We start from the raw sequence: 23,880 nt of genomic DNA on the forward strand, positions 1-23,880 counted from the left end.
AATTAGACCGATTAATATAGGCCATCCATTTTACCCTAAAAATGACGCCTAGGTGGCAACTGTCAAGTGTTTTTTGGAACATTGATCATATACATATAGGGTTATAGTAGGGTGCCCACACTATAGAGCATTTTATAATTGTAAACAAATTTTGGGCACTTATATATCCTTGTATTGTACATGAAAAAATTTTTTAGTAAGGGTTTTATGGTCATTAGGAAGGGTGTGACATCATCCATATGGAGCGTGACATCACCAGTATTTCAAAAAGCGCAAGGTGGGTCCTAGGAGGATTGGGGGGTCTAGGCTGCCTAGCGCCTAGGCGGGCGCCCAGAACCTAGGCGGGCCCAGTTGAATTCAAATAAGGATTTTGCAGTTAGACCATTTGCATGCTCTCACCTTCTTCCCAACCAGAGCCTTAGACCACTTGCATGCTCTCCACTCATCCGAGGTAAATGCCTCAACTACACTCTCCTCGAATGTATGCTATCTAGGCATCGCAAATCTCATGACCCCAGGCCTCACAATCACTTTCTTCTTTGTAAAGGTACGCATCATGTTGAGGGTGATATGGTGGCTATAAATGAAATTCGTAACATACTTGGCATTCTTCACTGCACCTGATATCTCGGTTAAACCGCCAAGAGCCTCAAGCATGAGGTCTATATAATGTGCTGCACATGGTGTCCAAAAGATTCTAAGATAAGCTATGCACAACAAATTAGATGCAGCAACATTGGGAGCAATATTGTCTGTGACAACCTGTACAACAAGATACTCCCCAACCTCCTTGATTCCCTTCTCTATCACTTGAAATATGTAATGGGCATCATGGATATAATCATAGACATCAATAGATACTGGACAATTCACAAGAAAATTCATTTGACTTCTCTCTTCCTATCACTCCAAGCATCAGTAATAAGAGAAACCCCATACTAAGCCCATGCATCTTTCTTAAGTTCTACAGCTTCCTTCGTGGCATTCACTGCCTTTTTAAAAAAAGGCTCTGAAAGCTCATATGGGGTTGGGGGTTTCATCTCAAGGCCAAATTGGCCAATTGACTCTGCTGCAACATAAAAGTTGTTCAAGCGAGCGGTATTGAAAGGAATGCCCGCCTAGCCGAATGATATGCAGCTCTATCTCTCTCTTCCTTCTTGATTCTATTTTCAATGGTGGTTTGCTTTTTTGTTTTCTCTCCTGCAATCTCAGGGTCAGGCCGAGGTAAGACACTATACCCGAGGCTTCTTAGTCCCAGAACCAGAAGCAATTACAACTCTCTTCCCCTTTCCCTTAATAATGGATTGCTGAACCTATTGACATCCCTCCCCAATCCTTTCCTAATCACTATCATCATCATCAAAATTGACTTGAACCCAAGACCTAATCTCTGCTATAGAGGCAAATCTCTCATCTTTTTTCATTTTCACCAGGTTCATAAAATTCTTTATTTCTTCTTTAACAGCATCAGGAGTCTTTTTACATGGGGCAACATCCCCCCTGATACCGGCAAGATGTTTCTTGAACCGGTTTATGCCTCCTTTTGTATCCTTTTCACAAAAATTGCATCTTACATAATTTTTACCATTAGGATCTGGGTTATAGCCATATTTCCAACCGGGATCACCACTCCTATGAGATCCCAAAGAAGACATCTCAAAAATAATGCAAATTACTAAAGCAATATAAAAAATCACTTACTTTGAGTTTGATTGCTCAATCTTCAAACTTCCACCTCAAAGATGTTTCTAAATACTAAAAATCTTCTAAACCACCCCCTAATAACTTTGCAAAACATCAAAAAGTAAATATAATACCAATGGGTGATGTTTTGATCAATTTTGGTTAACTTTGAGTAACCCTTTGATCATAAAAAATTTACCACAATCTAGTTTTATGGTAGTTTTCTCTCTCTAAATTTGGCTCAAACAAGGTTTAGGTTTCAAATGAACCTAAAACCCTAATTTTTGGGCCTTAAAAAAAAAATTACATAAAATGCCCTCACTATTTTTTCTTTCTTCCCCTGGGCGAGACGCAGGCCCTGGCGGCCGCCTAGGCGGCCCAGGGATAGACCGCCCAGTTTGGCCGCTTAGACTTGGGCGATGCGACCAGGTCTTTCGAACCACCTAGACGGCTGAGCGGTCCGCTTTTTGAATCACTAGACATCACCCACATGGAGCACACTATTGACATTTAATGCCCTAGGTGGGTGATGTCACACACCATGTGTAAGATGTCACATCCCTCCTAATGACCAAAAATACCCTTACTAAAAAGATCTTATATTATAAAACAAGGGTATATAAGTGTCCAAAATTTGCCGAGTACAATCATGAAATACTCTATTGTGTGAACACCCTAACAAAACCCATATATATATATATATATATATATATATATATATATATATATATATATATATATATATATATATATGCCACTATGCAACGCGTATGGGTGAAAATGAATAGTGCTTTTGCCTATAGACTCGGCACCATCTGATTTTTTCGGACGGCGAGGATTAAAGACCACCACAGACCTAGCATGTTCGAGGTGATAAAAAAAAACACGCAGAACCACCATGGACATAGCATTGTCCGTTACGGCTCCATTTAATAAACTGCCACAGACATGCTAGGTCTGTGGTAGGGTGAAACACTGTTGCCTATAGGCATTTTTAAAACTTTTCCTATATACGGAGATATTGAGTTACTCAATCTCCCCATGAGAAAGGAGAGACAAGGAAGATATTGCTCATAGAATTAGAGTTGGGTGGATAAGGTGGAGATGTGCTTTTGTCCATCGATTAAACTCGAGGGGAAGGTCTATACGACGGTTGTAAGACCATCCATGCTTAATAGGATAGAAAGTTGGGTGGTCAAGAAACAACATATGAGTGTAGCTAAGATAAGGATGTTGAGACAGATCACAGATGAGTGGTAAGACAAAAAAAGATAGAAATCGGATTGAATAAATTTGAGGGATCTTAAGGGTAATCCAATAGGTGATAAAGTGAAGGAAAGTAGACTTAGACAATTTGGTCATGTGCATCTGCAACCTAGAACAATACCAATTAGGAGGGGTGATTTGGTTCAAGTGGAAGGCTCTAAAAGAGAAAAAAGAAGGCTCCAAAGAACATGGATGAAAGTAGTGAGAAAAGAAATAGTGACTTATGGTCTAACTGAGGGTATGGCCTTTGATAATGCAAAATGGCAGAACATGATTCATGGACCCAACCCTAAATAGTTGGGAAAAGGGTCGGATGGTGATGATGATATATAACATTATAGTTACTGTGTTGAATTGCAATCTTTTAGGGCATTTGAATTGAAGAAATAAAAGAATCTTTGAAGACTCTAGAGAACAAACAATGAGAGACCGAGATATGATCATTTCTTAGGTTTTGATTCCGAATGAATTCTTTAAGTACTCAATCCAAGAAATCACAAGCAAATGGCTTATGTAGCTTGTAATCCAATAGAGACCGAGATATGATCATTTCTTAGGTTTTGATTCCAAATGAATTCTTCAAGTACTCGATCCAAGAAATCACAAGCAAATGGCTTATGTAGCTTGCAATCCAATAGAGACCGAGATATGGTCATTTCTTAGGTTTTGATTCCGAATGAATTCTTCAAGTACTCGATCCAAGAAATCACAAGAAAATGGCTTATGTAGCTTGTAATCCAAGGTGATAAAATCCATTTCTAGTGGAAGATGCCAGAGGGCTCTTATTTGTGGGTAATTCAGTGGGGAATACAAGCCCCTACCCGTTTTTTAAATGGTTAGGTTTCAAAGCAGTCAGTGGAATTGGAGAGCACGATTTGTGACTAAGGTATGGGGCATGCTACCACCACAACCTCAGCCACTTTCCTGCCAGAGGGTTTCCTAAAGCTAAACTTTGACAATAGCTCCTAGAGAAAACTAGTGCCCTTAGGGTATGAGGGGTGTGATTAAAGCAATGCTATCATATTCGCTTCGCTTCAGCCAAAGAGGCCAAAGTCTCTGGATTTTTGGCTTAGACCGAAGTGCAACAAAGCCCCGATGCATCCGCTTCAACCTGCTTTGGCTCGCTTTGGCCTGGCTTGGCCTCGTCAGCTGAAGCACATAATTGTCTGTTTTAAAATTATTTTCTTTATTTTTTTGAATTTTTTATTTTGACATTTTTTAGTATTTTAATATATTTGTAATATTTATTTATATTAAGTTTTTTTAAAAAATCCAAAATCTTGTTCCAAATCAACCAAGGCACCGAGTTGCTTTGCTTTCCCTACCAAACTGAAGAAGGCTCTAAAGCGAAGCACACAACACTAAATTAAAGATTAAAGACCACTCGGGGACCGTCCTCTATGGCTTTGACGACCCAACAAACAATGGTGATACAATATGATGCTAAGTGGTTTTTCATGGGTCTTGAAATGTCCCTAGAGTCCTTCATAGGCCCACCCATTGTGGAAGGGGCAGTCCATGAATGTTATCAGATGGTCCAGAAGGGAAGGACCATCCCCAAGGAGGTTGACTGATATTTTAGAGATGAAGACCTTTCTTAAACATTTCCATCTTCTCTCCCTCTTCTCCCCTTCCCACACGCATCTATCTTGGCTATGCCATTTGAAACAGCTAAAAATAATCAATTCCTGATGCAATTTTAGATACTTTTTGCAAGAAGAAAAAAAAATATTTTCAAAGTATAATTGATGCCAAATTTTAAAATGCTTAAAAAGTTTTTTTTTTTTTTTTTGAAATTTTGATTTTATTAATTTGATGATGTAAAAGGAATGTCGTAAACAAAATCGTGGCATATGTCAACATCAACTCAAACAAATAAAAACTAACAGAAAAGCCCATCAAAAGCAATGCAATATACACAATTCCTGGTGATGTATTACATCTTAAGCTATTAAATCAGCTAAGCTGATTCACTTCATTGCATCTTAAGCTATTGAATCAACTAAACTATTCACTTATCTCCATATAAGTGCAAAGCTTATTGAATGCCTATATTGGTAAAAAATTTGGTCAAAATGGTGAGCCAATCATAAGGGATGGGCATTCATTCCTTTGCTCATTTACTAACATTTGAAGGATCACCTTATATTTGTATTGATGTCTTGGGTCAAAAGACAGATTCCTAAGAGAAATGCAAGAGCATCTTCACTGGAATCAGTTGATCGTGCTGGTCCTGAAAAACTAACTCGTGTTTCGAGAGGGTTGCCAATCGGAGTGGGTCAACCGCCAACCAAGGTCCAGCTTGAGTCAAATCAGACCTAGAGGGTCGGGTCCAAGTCCAGATATTTGAACAAGCACATCCTGGATTTAACTAGGTCTAGTCAAGCTTGGATTGGGCCCAACCCGAACAGGTAGTTTTCATACACTTTATATCACAAAAAAATATGACATTTTATAGGGAAAACATCATGTCAGCCCATGGGCTGATGGAATAATATAAGCCCAACGGCCCAGATTAAATCTAGGCCAATCTAACGGTCACGATTGTATTTCGTATTTGAATTTTAAATCTTTTTTATACTAATCCAAATCATATGAAATTTGGGACATCAACTCTTCTCATCAATGCACACCTAATAAAAATATTAAATAAATTATTCTCAAAAAATAAATTGACCAAACTACTCCTAAAAGTTTCATAGATATTTGGTCCATTTAATATTTGGGTATTATTTTTTTGATATTTTTATTACATTCGCCTACTTTTTAAGAATATACAGATTTGTAGAAAAGCATTAAAATTCAAATACGAACTACAATCGTGACCGTTGGATCGGTCAAGATTCAATCCGAACCATTGGGTGTTTACTGTAGCTGTCGGCTAGCGGGATGACCTCAAACTCTCCCTATTTTATATAATTTCATTTACTTATTTTTATTTTGACACATACCCAACCCAACTGACCCGGTGGGATGAGTCTAGGTCTAATCTACATGGACCCAACAGGATCCAAGTCCATACAATTACTTTATAGCGTCAGGTCTTGGTCAGGCCTACCTAGACACGACCGACCCATTTAAACCCCTATATTGTACTATTTTGGCCTTGAAACACTCCCCAACACTGCTGGGACCTGGCTTCCTACCAAACTACCATCAAAACTAGATCTGATCGTATCCTATGGGGAAGTTTCCAGTCTCTTGATTGATTCTTGCTTTGTAAGTATAGAGTAATGAGGGCGAATGATTGAGAAATTATGAAGCACTCCAGAATTCCTATTTGATGCTTGCCCATTATACATTTGAGCGTTTATACCCTCCTTGATCTTGGAATGGTTGTTATTGGATTTCCAAAAGTTCCTCCTATTTTGTTCCCTCCACGATAACCAACAAATGGGTGCCAAGGAACGTCTGTATAAGTAGGAAATTATTCTATGTACTTATTTTTTATATTTTCAATAATTTCGTATAATTCCATTGCAGAAGTCCTCCATAAATGCCAAATAATTTTCTTTCTTCCTCGGCCAAACTGAAATGCGGGCCAAAGCAGAGGCAAAAATGATGGTTCAAGATGAAATTCATGTTAAATTAGGCCTTCCGGCAAGCTTCCCCTGGTTGGATAGAATTCATTCAATGTGATACTCAAGCATTCATGCAAACAATCAATCGCTCCTCTTGGATTTCATTTCGTTGCAATCATTTGTACATTATTACTAATTTTCACTTATGCAAAAGAGAGAGAGAGAGAGAGAGAGAGAGAGAGAGAGAGAATAGCCAGAACATAGAACAAGAGAATAATGTTTTAAAGACATACAATGTTCCACTTGCCTCAAACACAAACCTTGCAAGCATCAGGATCGTGCTCATTTCTCCACGCACCACGCATAAGCCTTGCATCATCAAAATTGAAACCCTTTTCATGCACTGCAGTACTTGATTTTTTTGTCTGAAAAACACTAGGTAAAATGAAATAATTAAATGACACGTATACAGAGAATAATATAACTTTCTACTTCATAAGCAATCATGTAGCCACACCTCATCAATTCGCAAACCACTTCTTTGTGCTCCTCCGCTTTCTATTTCAGTAATTCCATGACCATAAACCTCTCCAGCAATGGAACACTTGAAGAACTCCATCAGATTTCGCGTTAGAGTTCCTGTCTTGTCAGAAAATATATACTCAACCTGCCATATGTGTGAAAAAACTTTTGTATTGAGGTCCCTCAAATTTTTGATGAATTATGCCAAAGAACATACATTAACAGAAAAGCCCAAAGTAGCCAATGTTTTGATGAATGAAGTTAGTCTAAATTACAAGAACCAGTTCTCATTCCTAGATGCTGAAATAGCAAACGCAGAGCATCAAAAGTCAAAAGCACCTGTCCAAGCTCTTCATTCAAGTTGGAGGTCCGTGCCAATGCAGGGGTATTGCTTTCCCTGTGATACATATTCAGATCCTTGTTGATAAACTGAGTAGACTGAATGAATTTAATCATCTGAATCAAGGAAAAGAATATTAATAAAAATATCAATCAGCACGGCAAATTATGTTAAAACTGCAAAGGAGACTATCACACTGGTCAAAGATATAACCACAACCTCAATTGAGACGTAAAGTGAGATGGGAATAATGGTGGAATACAATGTAATGAGAGTGAACATGGTGAGAATAGCAACCTGTGCAAGAAATAGAAGAGGGCATTCAGTTTTGTAGACCAAATGGCAAGATTATAAAATTTAATGGCACAATCAGTTCAACAGAGTATAACAGGCTAACAGGAGTAATTTTTACCACAAATCTGTTGTTAGGATTAAACTGATCCTCTACACGATCATTGAGACCCAAGTAGTAGTGCTTACGGTTGATAAAAACTCCACTGAAAGATGGGAGAAAATCAATAGGCCATGTTAAATGTTTAAAAAAAATAAAGAGAAAAAAAAATAAATTTAGCTCAGATAAAGCATAACTAGAATCACAAAAGGCTATCCTCTCCTACAGAACAGCCTTGAGGAAAAATCACATTCCGTAAATTAAAAAATTCTGCATTTTCCAAATTGAGTAATTTACCACCCTAACTAAGGGTAAGATATGAAGAAAAACAGAATAACTCAGTTGCTCTCTTGAAAGAAGCCACAGGGACAGGAGAATACCTGCCAATAGCTCCAATGAAACACATAACAAAAAGTACACCAAAAAGCATCAGTATAAGTTTGTCAAGCTTTCTCTCCAAGGTACTCCGTTTGGAAGGAACATTCATAGCATTCATCATAACCTGGACAAAAATTTAATGCCAGTGAAAATTATGCGACAAAACTGGAATTTGTTATCTAATGACCAGCTTGAATCATTTAAGTCGTGAAAAACTGGAAACAAAACACTCAAATTATTTGCTAGCATAAAAATCTAACCTTTGTTTCATGTCCTGTAAAAATGACAGCTCCAACAATGTACTCAGTATTCCGAAGGCTGCAGCCCTGCAATGCATATTAGCTAACTAGTTATGGGGGGTGATTTTGCATCGTATTCAGAGCATGTTATATGTGGAGCGACCATACAGAAAGGTGAATAACAGATTCTTAAAGATAAAATAATGTGTCCACTACTTCTAAAGAGAAAGAAACAAATCAAAAGTAAGTTATCAATGACATCCCAAGGTCACCAGAAGAATAACTTGGAAGTATGACTTCCTTGTACTAATCATCAATTGCCTTCTATTCAGTAGTAACTCATATATTACCACAATTCAACAATGGCAAAAGCAAAAGATTGGAGGCATTATGCTTCAGAAACAACACTGTAAATCTGGAGGTTAGGATGTCATCTAAAGTTTACATAGAAGAGAAGTTCACAGCTATATTGTGAGTAACCAGCCAAATAGACCACAATGCAACATGCACTACTGATTTCCGAAAAATAGATTACAACTTTCTTGTTAGAAAAGATCCCCCCCAACTCTGTCCTCCAATTGAGCGGAAAAATAATTTACACAGGACTTTTGCAGGAGCCATCTAGATTTTACATACAAGTGAAATGCCTGCAAGATTATAAAATAAAAAATCAAGGCAAACTAGGGGTTATGCATGGAACCAAGAGAGGAAAAGGCAAATCTAAGAAACAATTTGCAGAACAAGAATAAGCATACATCCATAACCCGGTGTTCTTTTTTACTCAAGGAGGCAAAAGTCAGGATGATATGATCATCATGTGGCTATGAGCTCATCTGTAAAATTGAGTGATTATCCATCCATAGTACAAAAAGCATATAGGCCACAAGATACCCACTAAACTTAACGCCTCATGAAGTACGGAAAAATATACCATTGGCATGATAGGCTAACAAGGCTATCTTCTTCTGAGTTCTTCATAAAGATATTGATTTTGTTAACTACATCAAATTAAACAACAAATATAGAAATGCTGCTAAAACTGCATCTCTGCATATTTTTCATCAGTTTCGTTCCACTCAAAGACACATTCAACACTTAGGCATTGTACATTAACATTCAAAAAGGTTTCTCGACATTTTGTACCCAAAAGAAAAAGGAGGAAGCCTGAGGACAAGCCCAAGAGTAGTAAAAAATCAAATGAAGTCCGGCATAATATCCCTGTCCTACATGAACCCCAGCCATCAACTGAATACAAAGCCCACAGGTTCCATTTGGATCTCCATTAAGATACAACCAATATCAACCAGAGTGGGGTGGGATGTTTCAAACTTGTGGCAGCGGTGAGATCTAAAGCTGCTAACCACCCACCTCAAGCCAACATTTTCAAAATTTTGTCCTAACACCATGCAGAACTAGCATCCAAGACACTCAACTAATGATTCATTCTATACTCCAAAATAACACTACGAAAGGGAAAGGGTCAGTCAATAGCATAGCTCTTTCTTTCCCCCTTTCGAAGGAAAGGCCTTCGTATTCCTAAACTGGTAGGGCTGGCTGGCTTTGTTTGCCAGGTGAATCCCATCCCCGCACAACGCAACTTTGACCGCCCCGTAAACAACACTGTCATTCATGGAAATGCCTTTAAATACCAAATTGCTTAGTTGTTTCTTCGCTCTCCACACATCAATTGCAATGCAAGCCCTCCATAAAAAAGTGGTCATTACATAATTCCATAGGGGGGATCGGATAAAACATCCAGCAAAATAGTATCTACAATTTAACAAATGATAGCCAATCAGAACAATTTATGATTGAATTGAAATCATGCAGGAAATCAAGTAGTGAAAACTATAAACAATTCATTGTTTGATCAGTGTTGAAAAATTCAGATTTGGCTACCTAGGCAGGTACCTAATTTCCTAGGAGGCCCAAAGAAGGGGGACGTTTGAAAATATATCATTTTCTTTAATGAGCATGAGTGTATTAGGTTTTTGGAAAAGAATTGTCATCTCTCCTCACATATAGGCAGAGAGATTGACAACTTTACCCTCGCCTACCTCTTGTTTTCCTCTTTATTTATACTACATCTCTCCTCAGTTAATGCAGTCTCTCACCAATGTCGTCTCAAGCTTCTTTAATAATACCCCTTTTTCTCTTTCCGGACACTTAATGCATGTGTCTCTCTCTCTCTCACGTTTAATGCAAGCCTCTCTCTCCTTTAAAGCAGGAGATTGACATCTATGCACTCATCGTCCTCACTCATTTATCTTCTTTAATAAATCCCATCTCTCTACTTCTCTCCTCACATCTAATGTAGTCTCTTTCCACGGTCCTCTCACACTTCCTTAATAATACCCCATCTCTTGTCTCACATTTAACGCACACACAGTCTCTCTCTCCAAGGGGTCAATCTCCACACATTTAATGCAGTTCGTCTCATAGGTATCAATCTCCTAACAGTTAATGTGGTCTCTCTTCTTAACACATTTACCCTATATGTCAACCAAGTTTTAACAATATGTTGAGGCACCTAGGTGCAGGCGGGTGCCTGGTAAGTCTTAGGCAAACAGGCACATAGCCTGCTAGGTCCCTACGGTGGCCTGCCAAGGCCACCTAGGCAGCCAGGCAGCCCCATTTTTTAACACTAGTTAGTAAGCAAACAAATAACATTTCTAACCCATGAATTTCAAGAAATTTCTTTTGAAGAATTTTGGGCAGGATGGCTTTTCCAATTATGCTGAAGGCAGTGATCAGGTTTTATGCATATAGCAGCATCAACCGCAGGTTCAACCTATTTCATGCCCTGCATTGAAATTTGATAGAATTTTGAATTAACCAACGGAATCAATGCAATTGCAAAAGTCTATTCCACTCTACCCAAGATGCCATATTTGTTATGCTAAACTACAGTCTCATAAATAGGGTCACTATAAATTCAGTTCCAAGGGTCACTCTTAAAATTCAAACACCAGTTCGGAATTACACATTTAAAAAAAAAAAGTACTGATTTACCAAGTATCCACTTGTCTCAAGGCTAGTTCATATCCAATGACAGTATATCAGTTCATATATAAATCATGATACTAAAACAGGAAATACTTTTTGCTACTTTGCCATTTTGAAGGAGAACCACCCTGAGATTTCTTACGTTGTTTTATTACAAAAAAAAGAAAAATCAGAATGATACAATGTAAAACATGAAGAGCTGTTGCCATGTGCATAAGGCAATAATTATAAACATAATTCCACTAAATGTGTGCAGTTTTTCATTTTCCATCTGGGTATAACTAAAGTGTAAGTACAATATGCAAGCACAAAAGAGGCATTTTGTCATATAGATTTGGATCACAACTTTTTTTTTAGAGAAGTTCACTATATTTATATTTCACAATAGCCATTACAAAGGGTGGTGACCGCAGTGGTCACACCAAACAAGCCCAAAAAGGGACCAAAAAGAAAGGCCAAAACACAGAGGCCAAAGCAAACTAAAGGCGGAAAAGCCAAAGAAGAAGAACTAAGGAGAGCCCCTTCTTTGGCCAAGCAGTCAGCTTCAGAATTGGCTTCACTGAAAGCATTGCGCCAAGAGATCTTGTAGTTGCTTGACAAATACATTATCTCTTCAAAAATGTTGTCAAGGCGCCAAGGCCATGAAGAATGGTTGGATGCCCAGAGTATGATGTTTTTGATGTCCCCTTCCACCACTATGTTGTGACTTCAAGTGTGATCAAACTTGCGAAGGCCCTCCAAAAGGGCCAGGGCCTCAGCAAGAGTGGAGTCCCCAAAACTAATAGGTAGTGAATAGGTCAACAAGGTACTGAAGTCACTAAGGAGAGCCCCTTCTTTGGCCAAGCAGTCAGCTTCAGAATTGACTTCACTGAAAGCATTGCGTGAAGAGATCTTGTAGTTGCTTGACAAATACATTATCTCTTCAAAAATGTTGTAAAGGCGCCAAGGCCATGAAGAATGGTTGGATGCCCAGAGTATGATGTTTTTGATGTCCCCTTCCACCACTATGTTGTGACTTCAAGTGTGATCAAACTTGCGAAGGCCCTCCAAAAGGGCCAGGGCCTCAGCAAGAGTGGAGTCCCCAAAACTAATAGGTAGTGAATAGGTCAACAAGGTACTGAAGTCACTAAGGAGATCTTTGGCCAAGCAGTCAGCTTCAGAATTGACTTCACTGAAAGCATTGCGTGAAGAGATCTTGTAGTTGCTTGACAAATACATTATCTCTTCAAAAATGTTGTCGAGGCGCCAAGGCCATGAAGAGTGGTTGGATGCCTAGCGTATGATGTTTTTGATGTCCCCTTCCACCACTATGTTGTGACTCCAAGTGTGATCAAACTTGCGAAGGCCCTCCAAAAGGGCCAGGGCCTCACCAAGAGTGGAGTCCCCAAAACTAATAAGTAGTGAATAGGTCAACAAGGTACTGACATCACTAGAGTGAGAGAGCCCCCCAATTCTTGAAGGACCAGGGTTACTGAACGAGTAGCCATCGAAGTTAAGTTTCACCACTCCCACTTCGAGTGGTCTCCACCATGATGCCCTCGAAGTTCTAAGGTTTGATAAAAGTAACAAGTTGGACCAATTGCTATAGTAAGTCAGAGAAGGAAGAAAACTTGAAGAGAGAGTGATTGGAGGCCCAAAAGGCTACTAAGTTCTTGATTTTCTCCACCAACTGATAGACTGTTAACCTCACACCCGGAAAAATTATGTGATTTCTCTCTGTCCACAGCATCCAAGTGGTAGCTGAGACCGCAACTTTCCAAAGAAGCCTGCCTGCCTTGGGCCAAGGGGTAGAGAGACACCCTTGAAACAAATGAGGAATGTTGGATGGGGTTACCCATACCCAGTCGAATAAGCTCAGGGTAGAGCTCCAAACTGCTCGGGAGAAGACGCAGTGGAGGAGAAGTTGCGAGTTGGACTCCTCCATCAAACAAAGGTCGCATCTGTTTGGGAGTTGCACTCCTCTTCTTAGGAGCTGGTCCACAGTCAACAACCTTTCGTGCAAGGCAATCCAGTAAAATACATGTACTCTGGGAGGAATACAAGGGTTCCAGGCCTTGGACGCAAGGGCCTGGAAAGGCCCAAGGGGTTGGCAGGGGCAGATAAGGTGTTAATAAAGGAAAGCACCGAGGGGTTAGAAGGGGCAGATAAGATGTCAAAAAAGGAAGCCACCGAGAAAATACCCAAGGCCGAGGGTGTCTAAACAATCCTGTCCTCCCCCGAGGAAGGAAGGAAAACCAAGTGTAAGCATTCTGCCAAAGAACTAAGGGATTGGAGCTCATGGTCGAAGATGGGTCTCCTGAACAAAGGCCTCCAAGTTATGAGGGCTCTGAGAGACTAAAGTTCTTAGCTACTGAGGACTGACCATCTTGGGCTAGATGGAAAAGAGTGGGAAACTGATCCCTAAGGGGGGTATGCCTATCCAGGTATCGGTTCAAAATTTGACCCTTGTCCCCTCCCTAGGCCGGAAACGGATGTAGCTGAGAAACATCCTTCGAGTCCAAGGATGGACCTCCAAAAACCCGAGATCAGGCTAGTAGTTTTGCATTCCGGAGTCCAATGGCTATTCCCGTAACAATATTTGTTCCTAATGACCTCCGTCCATAGGTGGCCCAGTTGGGGATTTGGACCACAGCTTCCTCGAAGCTCTTCCAACATTTAAAAAAATTGTCAGAACTTTGTGCAGCAGTTACTCAACCCACATTGAAACAACACCAATGATGCTCACAACACCAAAGTCTCTTTGGCATCTACTTCAAAGACCTCTATTTAGGAGCTTTGAGCACCATGTGCCATAGCTTTCTTTGGTACTCTTTTAACATGTAGAACACTCTTTCTAGCATATATTTATTAATATGCACTCTTTACATGCACATATACTTAAGAATAATCCCTTCAATTAGAAACTTTTTAATTTTTGGAATCTCTAACTGCTAGTCTTTATTGTTGTTGAGCAATGGTAAATGTTGAGACACCGCCAGGTGTTGCCTCTAATGGATTGCCCATGTTCTTTAGTTGCACAAACGCTTTATTACTGAGCCAAAGATGGCCATCAAAACTGCATCCCACATCCTGTATGCAAATGACGCCAACATCTTTTGCAATGCATGTCCCACCCAACTAGATAAAATCCTATTATTCCTCCAAAGCTTCAAGTTAGCATAAGAGATTTTGAAACACTAGAGCAATGTTTTAAAACATGGGGATTTGGATCAGAATCACCCGATCCAAATCAGTAATCAGCGAGACTAGTTTGATTCCCAATATATATATTGGGAACCGCCTAGTCCCAGAAACAACCAGATGGTCTAGTCATGGAATCGAACGACTCAACCTGGTTCCCAATTTTTTATTTCTTTTCAATTTCATTTAAAATTTTGGAAATTTTTTATTTTAAAAGAGGGGTAGTGGAGTAGCCCACCCCTCTCCATGTGCAACCACGAAGCTTCTTCCGTCTCATGACTTAATTAGCCGTGCACCTCCTCTTTATAACCTTGCCCCCCTAATAAAGATTCAAACATCCCCAATGTGGGACTAATAAAAGAAGGGTTTTTCAAAAATGGAACATTTCAAGCTGGAAACTATCGTTTTATTGAAGGCGTGCATTTTATTGAAGGGATAGAGTGATGTCAAAATTATGCAAATGATCTATAGTTTTTAAGGGATAGGCACTTAGAGAGGTGAAACCATCTGCTTACTATTAAGGACTGTTAGAATGATCCATATCACACTTACCCTTGAATAAAACCTGGTTCTTATTCGATTTCAAAAAAATAAAAGAGCCTAGTTTTACTTGTATTCTTTTTCTCATTTCTTTTTACTTGTTTTTTCCTTCCTTTCTTTTATTTCCCACATAAATTATAAGCTCAATATTGTCTCTTCTCCATACAGACTGTCCACACAATAAAACCTAGTTTTACTTGTGTTTTTCTTATTTTTCCTTCTACTTTTGTTTTCTTCTTTTTCTTTTCTTTTCCATATAGATTATGTGCTCAATATTTTTTCTTCTTTTTCTTTTTACTTGATTTTTTTTCTCTTTGGTGTGCTAAAATTACGTATTTTTGGTAAATAATAAGAAAACATAATGCAATACACTTATTTTCTGGAAAACTTAAAAACTAGATTTTTAAGAAATTTAAGCAATTTTTTGAAATTTTTAAAACCAGTGACCGGTTTTTAGGCAAGTGATCCTGGTCACTAATCCGTTTTTTAAAACATTGCACTAGAGTGGCCATTAAAGATGCTAGGGATCAGCATTTGGGCTGCGGTGTTGCAAATTTACATACAAAATACCTTGTCTTACCCTTGTGTGTAGGAAAACCAAAGAATTGCCAATTGGAAAGATCGTTTCCTTTCTTTGGGGGGGAGAGGGGGATTAGTCTAACTAATGCAATTTAAGCCAATGTTCGCATTTACAACATGTCCCTTTTCCATGTGCCTTCTACTGCGCTCTCAAAGCTGGAAGTCTTTACAAGAAATTACCTCTGCTCAGGACCGGACTTTGGCCATAAGATACATCTCATTGGATGGGAAAAGATGTGCTGCCCAAAAAAAGTCAATGACCTTGGGATTAGATGTCTTAAGCAGACAATTTGGCTCTACAAGGAAAATGGTGGTGGAAGTTTGCGGTTGTGACAACCAGCTGTAGAGGAGCCAATCAAGGCGAGATATGGGATGGAGAAAGGAGGCTAGCTCCCCAAGTACCCGCAATACCGAACCTCGGGGGCTCAGAACAGTATTGCAAAACCCCTTCATAAGTAATATCAGACACCAAGTTGGATGGGGAAATAGAATTAGATTTTGGAAAGATCCTTGGGTAGGGGTCAAGACCTCGGGGGTTAGATGGCTAGCCCATTATTTAATGGCCCTTGATGTGGATACTCTGTTTTGGAGTCAGTTAAATGAGAGGGGGGCCACCCTGTTTGGTCACCGATGTTCAAGAGAGCCCTCTTGGACTCCGAAAGTTCTCAAATTGTAGCCCTCGTCACTACATTCCAAGATTTTTATGTCCCACTCGGAGGTTTCAACTGACTACCTAGGTCCCCTACCTCTTAGGGTAACTACACCATCGCTTCCTTCTATGCGACCCTCAGCTCGCCTGTATCTCCTCTCCTACCCTAAAAATTTGGCCAGCTCCTGCCCCCGCAAGGTCCAAAGCTTCTTTTGGATCATGGCTCACATTAGGGAGCTTACAGGGGAACAACTCCTAAGGGAGGTTTTCATCTACCTAATAGATATGTGATGTGTCTCCAAGCAAAAGTGACTATAGATCACCTCTTCCTCCACTGTTAGGTCACTTACTCTCTTTAGCCTAATCTCCTCCAGTTCTTTGGTGTGCTATGCATCACCCCTCAATCAGTTGAGCAGATCCTCATTGTGTTTATGTCCCCACCCATTCCTAGAATTGGTTGACTTCTTTGGTCCGCCCAAGTTTTTGCCCGGTATTAGGGTTGTGAAAAGAAAGGAATGAGTGTATTTTTCGCAATCTATGCCAAATATTGGGCCAAACGCTTGCCAAGGTGCAGCAATTTGGGTAACATGGTCTTCCTAAGCAACTAGCAAAACATTGCTCATCTTACCCACAAGTCTCAGCTTATTCGTGGTATCCAGTCCACCTCACCTACAGGGTATCTAATGTTGACAGGTGATTCATCGACAATCTCGGCCCTTCAGGTTTTGGAGGCAGATTAGCCAACAATGAGGGAGTCATTTTGTCTTTCTTATGGTACATCGATCATATGGACACAACTATGGCCGAGTCAGTTGTAATCTTGGAAGGCCTCAGCACTCCCTCACTTTCATTTCCGCTTTTGATAGCCTTATTGTAGAGGTCTAGAGGGTGACTCAAAATATGTGATGTCTGGGGTTCCGACAGAATCCCGACCATCTTAAAGATTTGCCCACTTATTCTACCTTATCCATGTCTTACGCAGGAAGGCTTAGGTAACTTCCCGCTATATTCCGAGGGCAGCCAATATTGCTGCTGACCTTTTGGCAAAGGAGGGAGCTGCCAGCAGCCTATCGTTCATCTGCTCCACTTCTTGATTGTAGCTCCTCTCTCTTGGAATATGTGCCTTTCGCTTTTCTTCTCTTCCTCACTTTTCTAGCTCTATCTTCCTCTTCATAATTCAAACTTCCACTCTCCTCTTACATTACCTCTTTTTTCTTTCGAGCCAGCTCCTCTTTTCCTCCCCATTTCTCACACTATTCTCTCTATTCCCTAACCCAATGGTTTAAAAACCGGATCGGTGACCCGGATCGGGCTTTTCAAAAACCGATCCGGATCGGCGAATCGGCGATCCGGATCGGCGAATCGGCGGTCCGGATCGGAATCGGGTGAATCGGTCAGAATAAAGCTTCAAAAAAATCCGAAAAAATTATTAAAATTCATTATAAATATTGTTTTTTAGGAATTCAATAAAAAATGAGGGTACTCCATTAAGAATTTTCATGTTTTTGGATGAATATGCGAATATTGATATGTCCTATGTTTGGCAATTTTTTTACCTTTGCTAGCATTAAGAATTGCCACCATCTGTTTTTTTACATTACTAGGGACACTAGTGCATGCAGAAACTTCTCCCTTAACCCCTGCCAAGTGTTGCTTGAACCTATGTACCCCACTACTTATCACTCTTTGACAGTAATTACAAATAATTTTGTCTTTCTTGTTGAGATCAAGTCTGACCCCATGTTGCCATGCAGGGTCTTCTATAGATCTTGACATGATTCAACTGTTTTAAGATGTAAAAAGTTTAAATTAACCTGACAGTTCAAAAAGAAAAATAATCACAATATGTAGTGATAATATGTTGCGGTAGTTCATGTAGTCATATTCGTTGTTATTTGTTATTGCAAAATACCTTTTTTGACAATAATATTTCGTACATATCAATTACAAACATTTAGAATAATACAAAATGCAAGCTCCAAACATGGCTACAACTCAATTATCAAGAACATACATTTTTTGCATTAAAAAATTAATAATAAAAACAATTCTTCAAAGAGCCGGCTAACATCAGTCATTCCAACTTAAAAATCCATGAACAACAAATAAAAAAAATACAGTTTTGTATTGAAAATATAATAACATGCATTTTTTTGCATAAATAATCCATCAACATACAATTTTTTCAACAAAAACTTTAACAATAAAAATTTAAAATATGGTTTAATACCTCATGATAATTAAAACCTTGTCACGATTTTCACATCTTTTCGGAAAATCATCAATTTTCAAAAAATTCGATCATGAAAAAAAAAAAAAAAAAAATTACAGCAAACTCAAACAATAAAAATTAAAAATTAGGTTTAAATGTTTAATACATCATGATAATCAAAACTTTATCACGATTTTCACATCTTTTCGAAAAATCATCATTTTTCAAAAAATTCGATCATGGATAAAAAGAAATAAAAAAAAAAAGTACAGCAAATTTTCAAAAAATTCGATCATGGATTAAAAAAAAAATTAACAAATTTTCAAAAAGTTCGATCATGGATTAAAAAAAAAAATTCATAAATTTTCTAAAAATTCGATCATGGATTACATAAAATTCGATCATGGATTACATAAAATTCGATCATGGATTACAAAAAAAAAAAAAAACATAAAAAAACAAAAAATTCGATCGTGGATTACAAGAACAAAAAAAAACAATTCCATCATGGATTACAAAAAATTCAATCATGGGTTACAAAAAAAAAAAAAACACAAAAAATTCGATCAAGGATTACAAGTAAAAAAAACAAACATTTTGATCATGGATTACAAAAAAGTTGATCATGGATTACAGAAAATTCGATCATGGATTACAAAAAATTCGATCATGGATTACATAAAATTCGATCATGGATTACAAAAAAGTCGATCATGGATTACAGAAAATTCTATCATGGATTACAAGAAATTCGTTCATGGATTACATAAAATTCGATCATGCATTACAAAAAAAAAAAACAAAAAAAAACAAAAAATTCGATCGTGGATTACTAAAAAAGAAAAAAACAATTACATCATGGATAACAAAAAATTCAATCATAGATTACAAAAAACTCTATCATGGGTTACATAAAAAACAAAAAACAAAAAATTCGATCATGGATTACAAAAAAAAACAAACATTTCGATCATGGATTACAAAACATTCGATCATGGATTACAAAAAATTCTATCATGGGTTACAAAAATAAAAAATAAAATTCGATCATGGATTACAAGAAAAAAAAACAAACATTTTGATCATGGATTACAAAAAATTCGATCATAGATTACAAAAAATTCTATCATGGGCTACAAAAAAAAAAAAAAAAAAAAAAAAAAAAAAAAAAAAAAAAAAAAAAATTTGTTCTTCACAGAGTCGTTTTATATAAGCGATTTTAACTCAAAAATTCACCTCCAAGTGAATAAATTACATCCAATTGACTATATTTTCTGATAAACAACAATATAAGGAATCAAAAACCTAAATTTTTAACACATTATTTCTAATATATCATGAAAACAAAATCAAAAGGCGGAAAAAAAAAAAAAAAACAGCGGAATTTTTTTCCCCTGACATCTCACTGTTCATATCAAATTTCTTGCTGTAATTGACCAGATTACGTAAAATTAAAAATTTTAAATCATACTAGACACAATAAAGATTAAAAACCCTAATTATTGAACTCATTTTGTTCAAAATATGCCATGAAATAAATCAAATGGCGGAAAAACAAAAAAACCCAAAGTTCTTACCTGTTTTTGTGAACCGAAGCCTTCAATCTCCAAAAAAGTCTGTTTTTCTCAACGATTTTCACAAATTAGTAACAAAATCTTTTGATTCACAGCTTTAAGATCAATATGCCAACAAATTTTGAAAGATTCATGCCCTATTTGGCATGAAATTTCAAAAATGGCGGAAACCCTAAACCCCGAATTTTTCTTGATCCAAAAACAACCAATTTTTCCACCATTAAATCGTTAAAAAAGCTGAATAAAGCTGTTTACAGCCTGAAAAACAGATCATGTGCCGAAAAAAACAAAAAAAATGATCAAAAAATGACAAATTTGAAAAAAATCCGTGAAGAACACTGTGCAACCCGTGTTCTTCACGGACTCGCCGATTCCGCACAGTGAATCGGCGAGTCACTGTGCGGAATCGTCCGGTTCTCTCTAGAACCGGACGATTCCCGGTTTTTGAACAGATCCGGTCCCTTTTTCGTGAATTCCGAGTCGAACCGGGCGAGTCCGGTTCGACTCGGCGATTTTTAAAACGCTGCCCTAACCTATCTCTCTTCGCCCCTCTCCTTTCATCTCATGCTTCCCCTTCTTTATCTCTCTTTCTTTCTCGATCCTCACTGCTCCAGTCTTGAAAGCCACTGGCTACTTCCTTCAGGAACTGCAAGGCTCCCCTTTCCCCTTATAATTGAAGAGCTCCAGATTTGTCTCTCTCTCTCTCCTTCTCTCTCTCTCTCTCCCTCTCTCTCTCTCTCTCTCATATTCTGGCAGGGGTTTGGCCAGCAGTCTATCTCTTGCAGGCTGTGCATGTACATGTTTTGGTTCTCATATGCACCATTTTTTTCTATTATAGCTCCCAGTCAGTGGGGTAGCCATATTGGGGATTTTGTACAAGATAATTAATATTAATATGGTCCATCTCTTCCTCAAAAAAAAAAAAAAAAAAGGAAAAGAAAAAGGAAATATGAGGAAAATAAAATGGAAAGAAGATTTTTTTTTTCCAGGTCGAACTCTCTGATTTTTGGTTTTCAATTTTCTTCTAAGGAATTTATTTTCAGCAATAGGGGCTATTTCGTTTTCTCCTGGAATAAGAGAGATTGATAAAAGAAAAGAAAACCAAAGGACTTCGAAAGAAGAATTTAGGGGAAATGACTAAAAGAAGATTGATAAAAGGAATTAGGGTTAAAAGGGAACGATTCAAAGAAGATTGAAAAAAGGTATTAAAGAAAGGAGTAATCAGATTGGGGGTGGGGGGCGGGGGGAGAAAACCAAAAAAAAAAAAGAGATAGAATTCTTTTTTTTTTTATAACTAAAAAAAAAAAAAAAAGAGATGGAATTCAGGATTACCTGGACAGAACTTTATCGGCTCTTGTACAGTGTAAGAAATAAATGCTGAAAAAGAAACAGAGGCAGCACATGGTAGGGTTGCAAGTAGCTTCCACCTTTGGTATCAGTGGATTGACTAATCACATTGCAACTTAACATTAAATTAATATCCCCTTGATGCATAATATATGACTGTACATTAAGCCGAATATAAATTTACAGAACTCCTAGATGACACTTACTAACAGTATCGGCATAAAATAGAATACAAAAATTACATATGAGATGCATCCCTCCTCCAGGTGAGGCTTTTCAAGAAAGTTATTCCCCAATACCACCACTATAAGGTACATAGACCAAGAAGAAAGGACCATATTACCGAACAATCTGCACACCCTTGTGACACTTATGGATGCTAAGCATGCAGAGAAGAGGTATCAATTCCACTAAGAGAACTCTCCCAAAGGATTTTGATAAATAATAATTTTATTAAAAACAAGAAATAATATTATGACTTCTCTTGCTAAAATTTTTTTGAGACTGTAAGAAAACCTAGTCTCACAATGACATGCACACTTGGTTCTGTTCATAAAATTAAGGCAACATAGATATGAGAATCACAAATCTACCCTTGAAGGAGAATTCTAAAATACAATTTACACAATGATTACATAAAAAAAAAAAAAATACAATTTACACAATGATTACATAAAAAAAAAAGAATCTCTTAATACTCCCCCAAAAGATGGACACGAAAGCATGATAAAGGGCAGCATCTTTTTAAGCTACTGAAAGTGAGCTCCTTAGGTGAGATTCTTACAAATAAAGTGAAAAATCAGCCTCAACATGCTTTGGCCAAGCACAAGAAACTGGATAGACAGCTGTATAAATGGCACTGAGCACACAAGGGAAACTTGAAACACCATGCATGGGGAGCTTTCCTATCACCATAAACAGATTTGGAGAACATAGGCACAGATTTGGAGCCTCAAGCCCAAGAGGTTGTTGCATATGAACCTCATCATTGACTATACTATGAAAATAGCATTCGGAGTGTTAAATTGCTGAACAAGCCAACGTCATGAGGTAGAAAGGGGTAAATCTCTACGAATATTGACCAGCTTAAATGCTGGACCAAAGGCCTCATAGAAAACAAGACCTTTTCCACTAAAGTAGTGTGGGATTTGGTGGGAACTCCAACGTTTTTATTAATTCAAATATAAAAAATTATAGTTGAGCATGTGACGAACATCACACTAAAGAGGCTCATGAAGCCTCTTATTATTACATATATTTACAAAGAAACAAAATTGTCTTTGAAATACTCTCTTTTACTCATTTTTATGTTATCCTAGGCTTTTGTTGATTCATTGGGAAAATTTTGGGGCATGGTCCTCATAAAACATTTCTTAGGCATCATTAGACTACCTTCAAAAGGAAATTTTGATAAGGTCGCACATTATAGTCCTACAGATTATACGTCTTTTCCCTCATAGGAATATGAAATATCCTAATTTGTTTGAGGCCCACAAAACCATGGGATGGCTCTTGGCCTATCAAGAAACACCATGGTACTAATTGTACATAGCCTTTGGCAAACAATCAAGCTTCATGTTATCCAATGATGCAAATAGACAAATACTTCAACAGTAAGCCCAGTGACTTCCAAGGTGAATATATCACTTCAAAACACTAGTAGTGCAGTAGATAGTTCTGGTGAAAGGGCATATTTGTTAGAAGTTCCTTTCGAAGCCTCAAACTCTCTACAGCAACCCACCCCCTCCCCCCGAAACCAAACCCCCCAGTCCGTCCACAAAAAACGGGATAACAATTTTCTTTTCCGCCCCAAGGTCTTTCCATTCTCCCCAACCAGGTCGCCACACTTTCTATAGAAAAACATCCATAGACAATGGTAGATACAAGTAACCCGAGGAGACATCATCCTAATTTTTCCCCCATTACCTTATTAATTAAGGACAAAATTTCTACGAGTCCATGTAGAATATACCTCGTGTACCACATATGTAGAAATGCAGTCCACACCACATGAAACAATTTTCCTTTAATTAAAGCATACAAATGAAAACTATAAATTCAGCAAAATGAATATATCAAAATTCAATAAATTCCACTCTTTACTTTTGCGTGTTAACTTCTCAACTCTTCCTCGTCTCCATGAAGATTGTCTCTTGGAATATCAAAGGCCTGGGCCACCCTAAGAAAAGGAAAGCCCTTAAGGACCTGTCCTCCATACACTACCCTCTCATTTTAGCCATTACTGAAACAAAGTGTCATGAGCCCTCCCTACTCCAAGTCCGTCAGATTTGGAGCAGACGACCTTGCCAGTGGGTAGCTCTACCGGCAGAAGGTGCATCGGGGGGCATTTGGGTTATTTGGAAACCCACTGATCACACCCTTGTTTCCTCACATGTTGGGGACTTCTCAGTCGCCATTCTGCTGTCCAGAGTCTCTGATGGCCTGGAATGGAC

At 38.1% G+C, this 23,880-nt stretch overlaps 1 protein-coding gene across 5 annotated transcripts in view; it reads right to left on the bottom strand.

Moving 5' to 3' along the window:
* Nucleotides 1-23,880, bottom strand: part of ALA3 (aminophospholipid ATPase 3) — an 86,148-nt gene that overhangs the window by 19,148 nt on the left and 43,120 nt on the right. For 2 of the 5 annotated variants that reach the window (XM_020666249.2, XM_006842668.4), the window contains 7 exons: nucleotides 8,362-8,427; nucleotides 8,104-8,225; nucleotides 7,745-7,829; nucleotides 7,552-7,629; nucleotides 7,332-7,448; nucleotides 6,988-7,137; nucleotides 6,791-6,895 (listed from right to left, as the gene is read on the bottom strand). In XM_020666249.2, coding sequence (XP_020521908.1) covers nucleotides 6,791-6,895; nucleotides 6,988-7,137; nucleotides 7,332-7,448; nucleotides 7,552-7,629; nucleotides 7,745-7,829; nucleotides 8,104-8,225; nucleotides 8,362-8,427 — 723 coding nt within the window. Of the gene's footprint in view, nucleotides 1-6,777; nucleotides 6,906-6,987; nucleotides 7,138-7,331; nucleotides 7,449-7,551; nucleotides 7,630-7,744; nucleotides 7,830-8,103; nucleotides 8,226-8,361; nucleotides 8,428-23,880 lie in introns of those variants that run through there. The other 3 variants (XR_016053078.1, XM_088863495.1, XM_088863496.1) reach the window with 3 other exon arrangements.

The sequence above is a fragment of the Amborella trichopoda genome, chromosome 3, assembly GCF_054954075.1.
Source record: "Amborella trichopoda isolate Santa Cruz 75 chromosome 3, AtrichopodaSantaCruz75HAP2 v2.0, whole genome shotgun sequence".
Taxonomy (NCBI): Eukaryota; Viridiplantae; Streptophyta; class Magnoliopsida; order Amborellales; family Amborellaceae; genus Amborella; species Amborella trichopoda.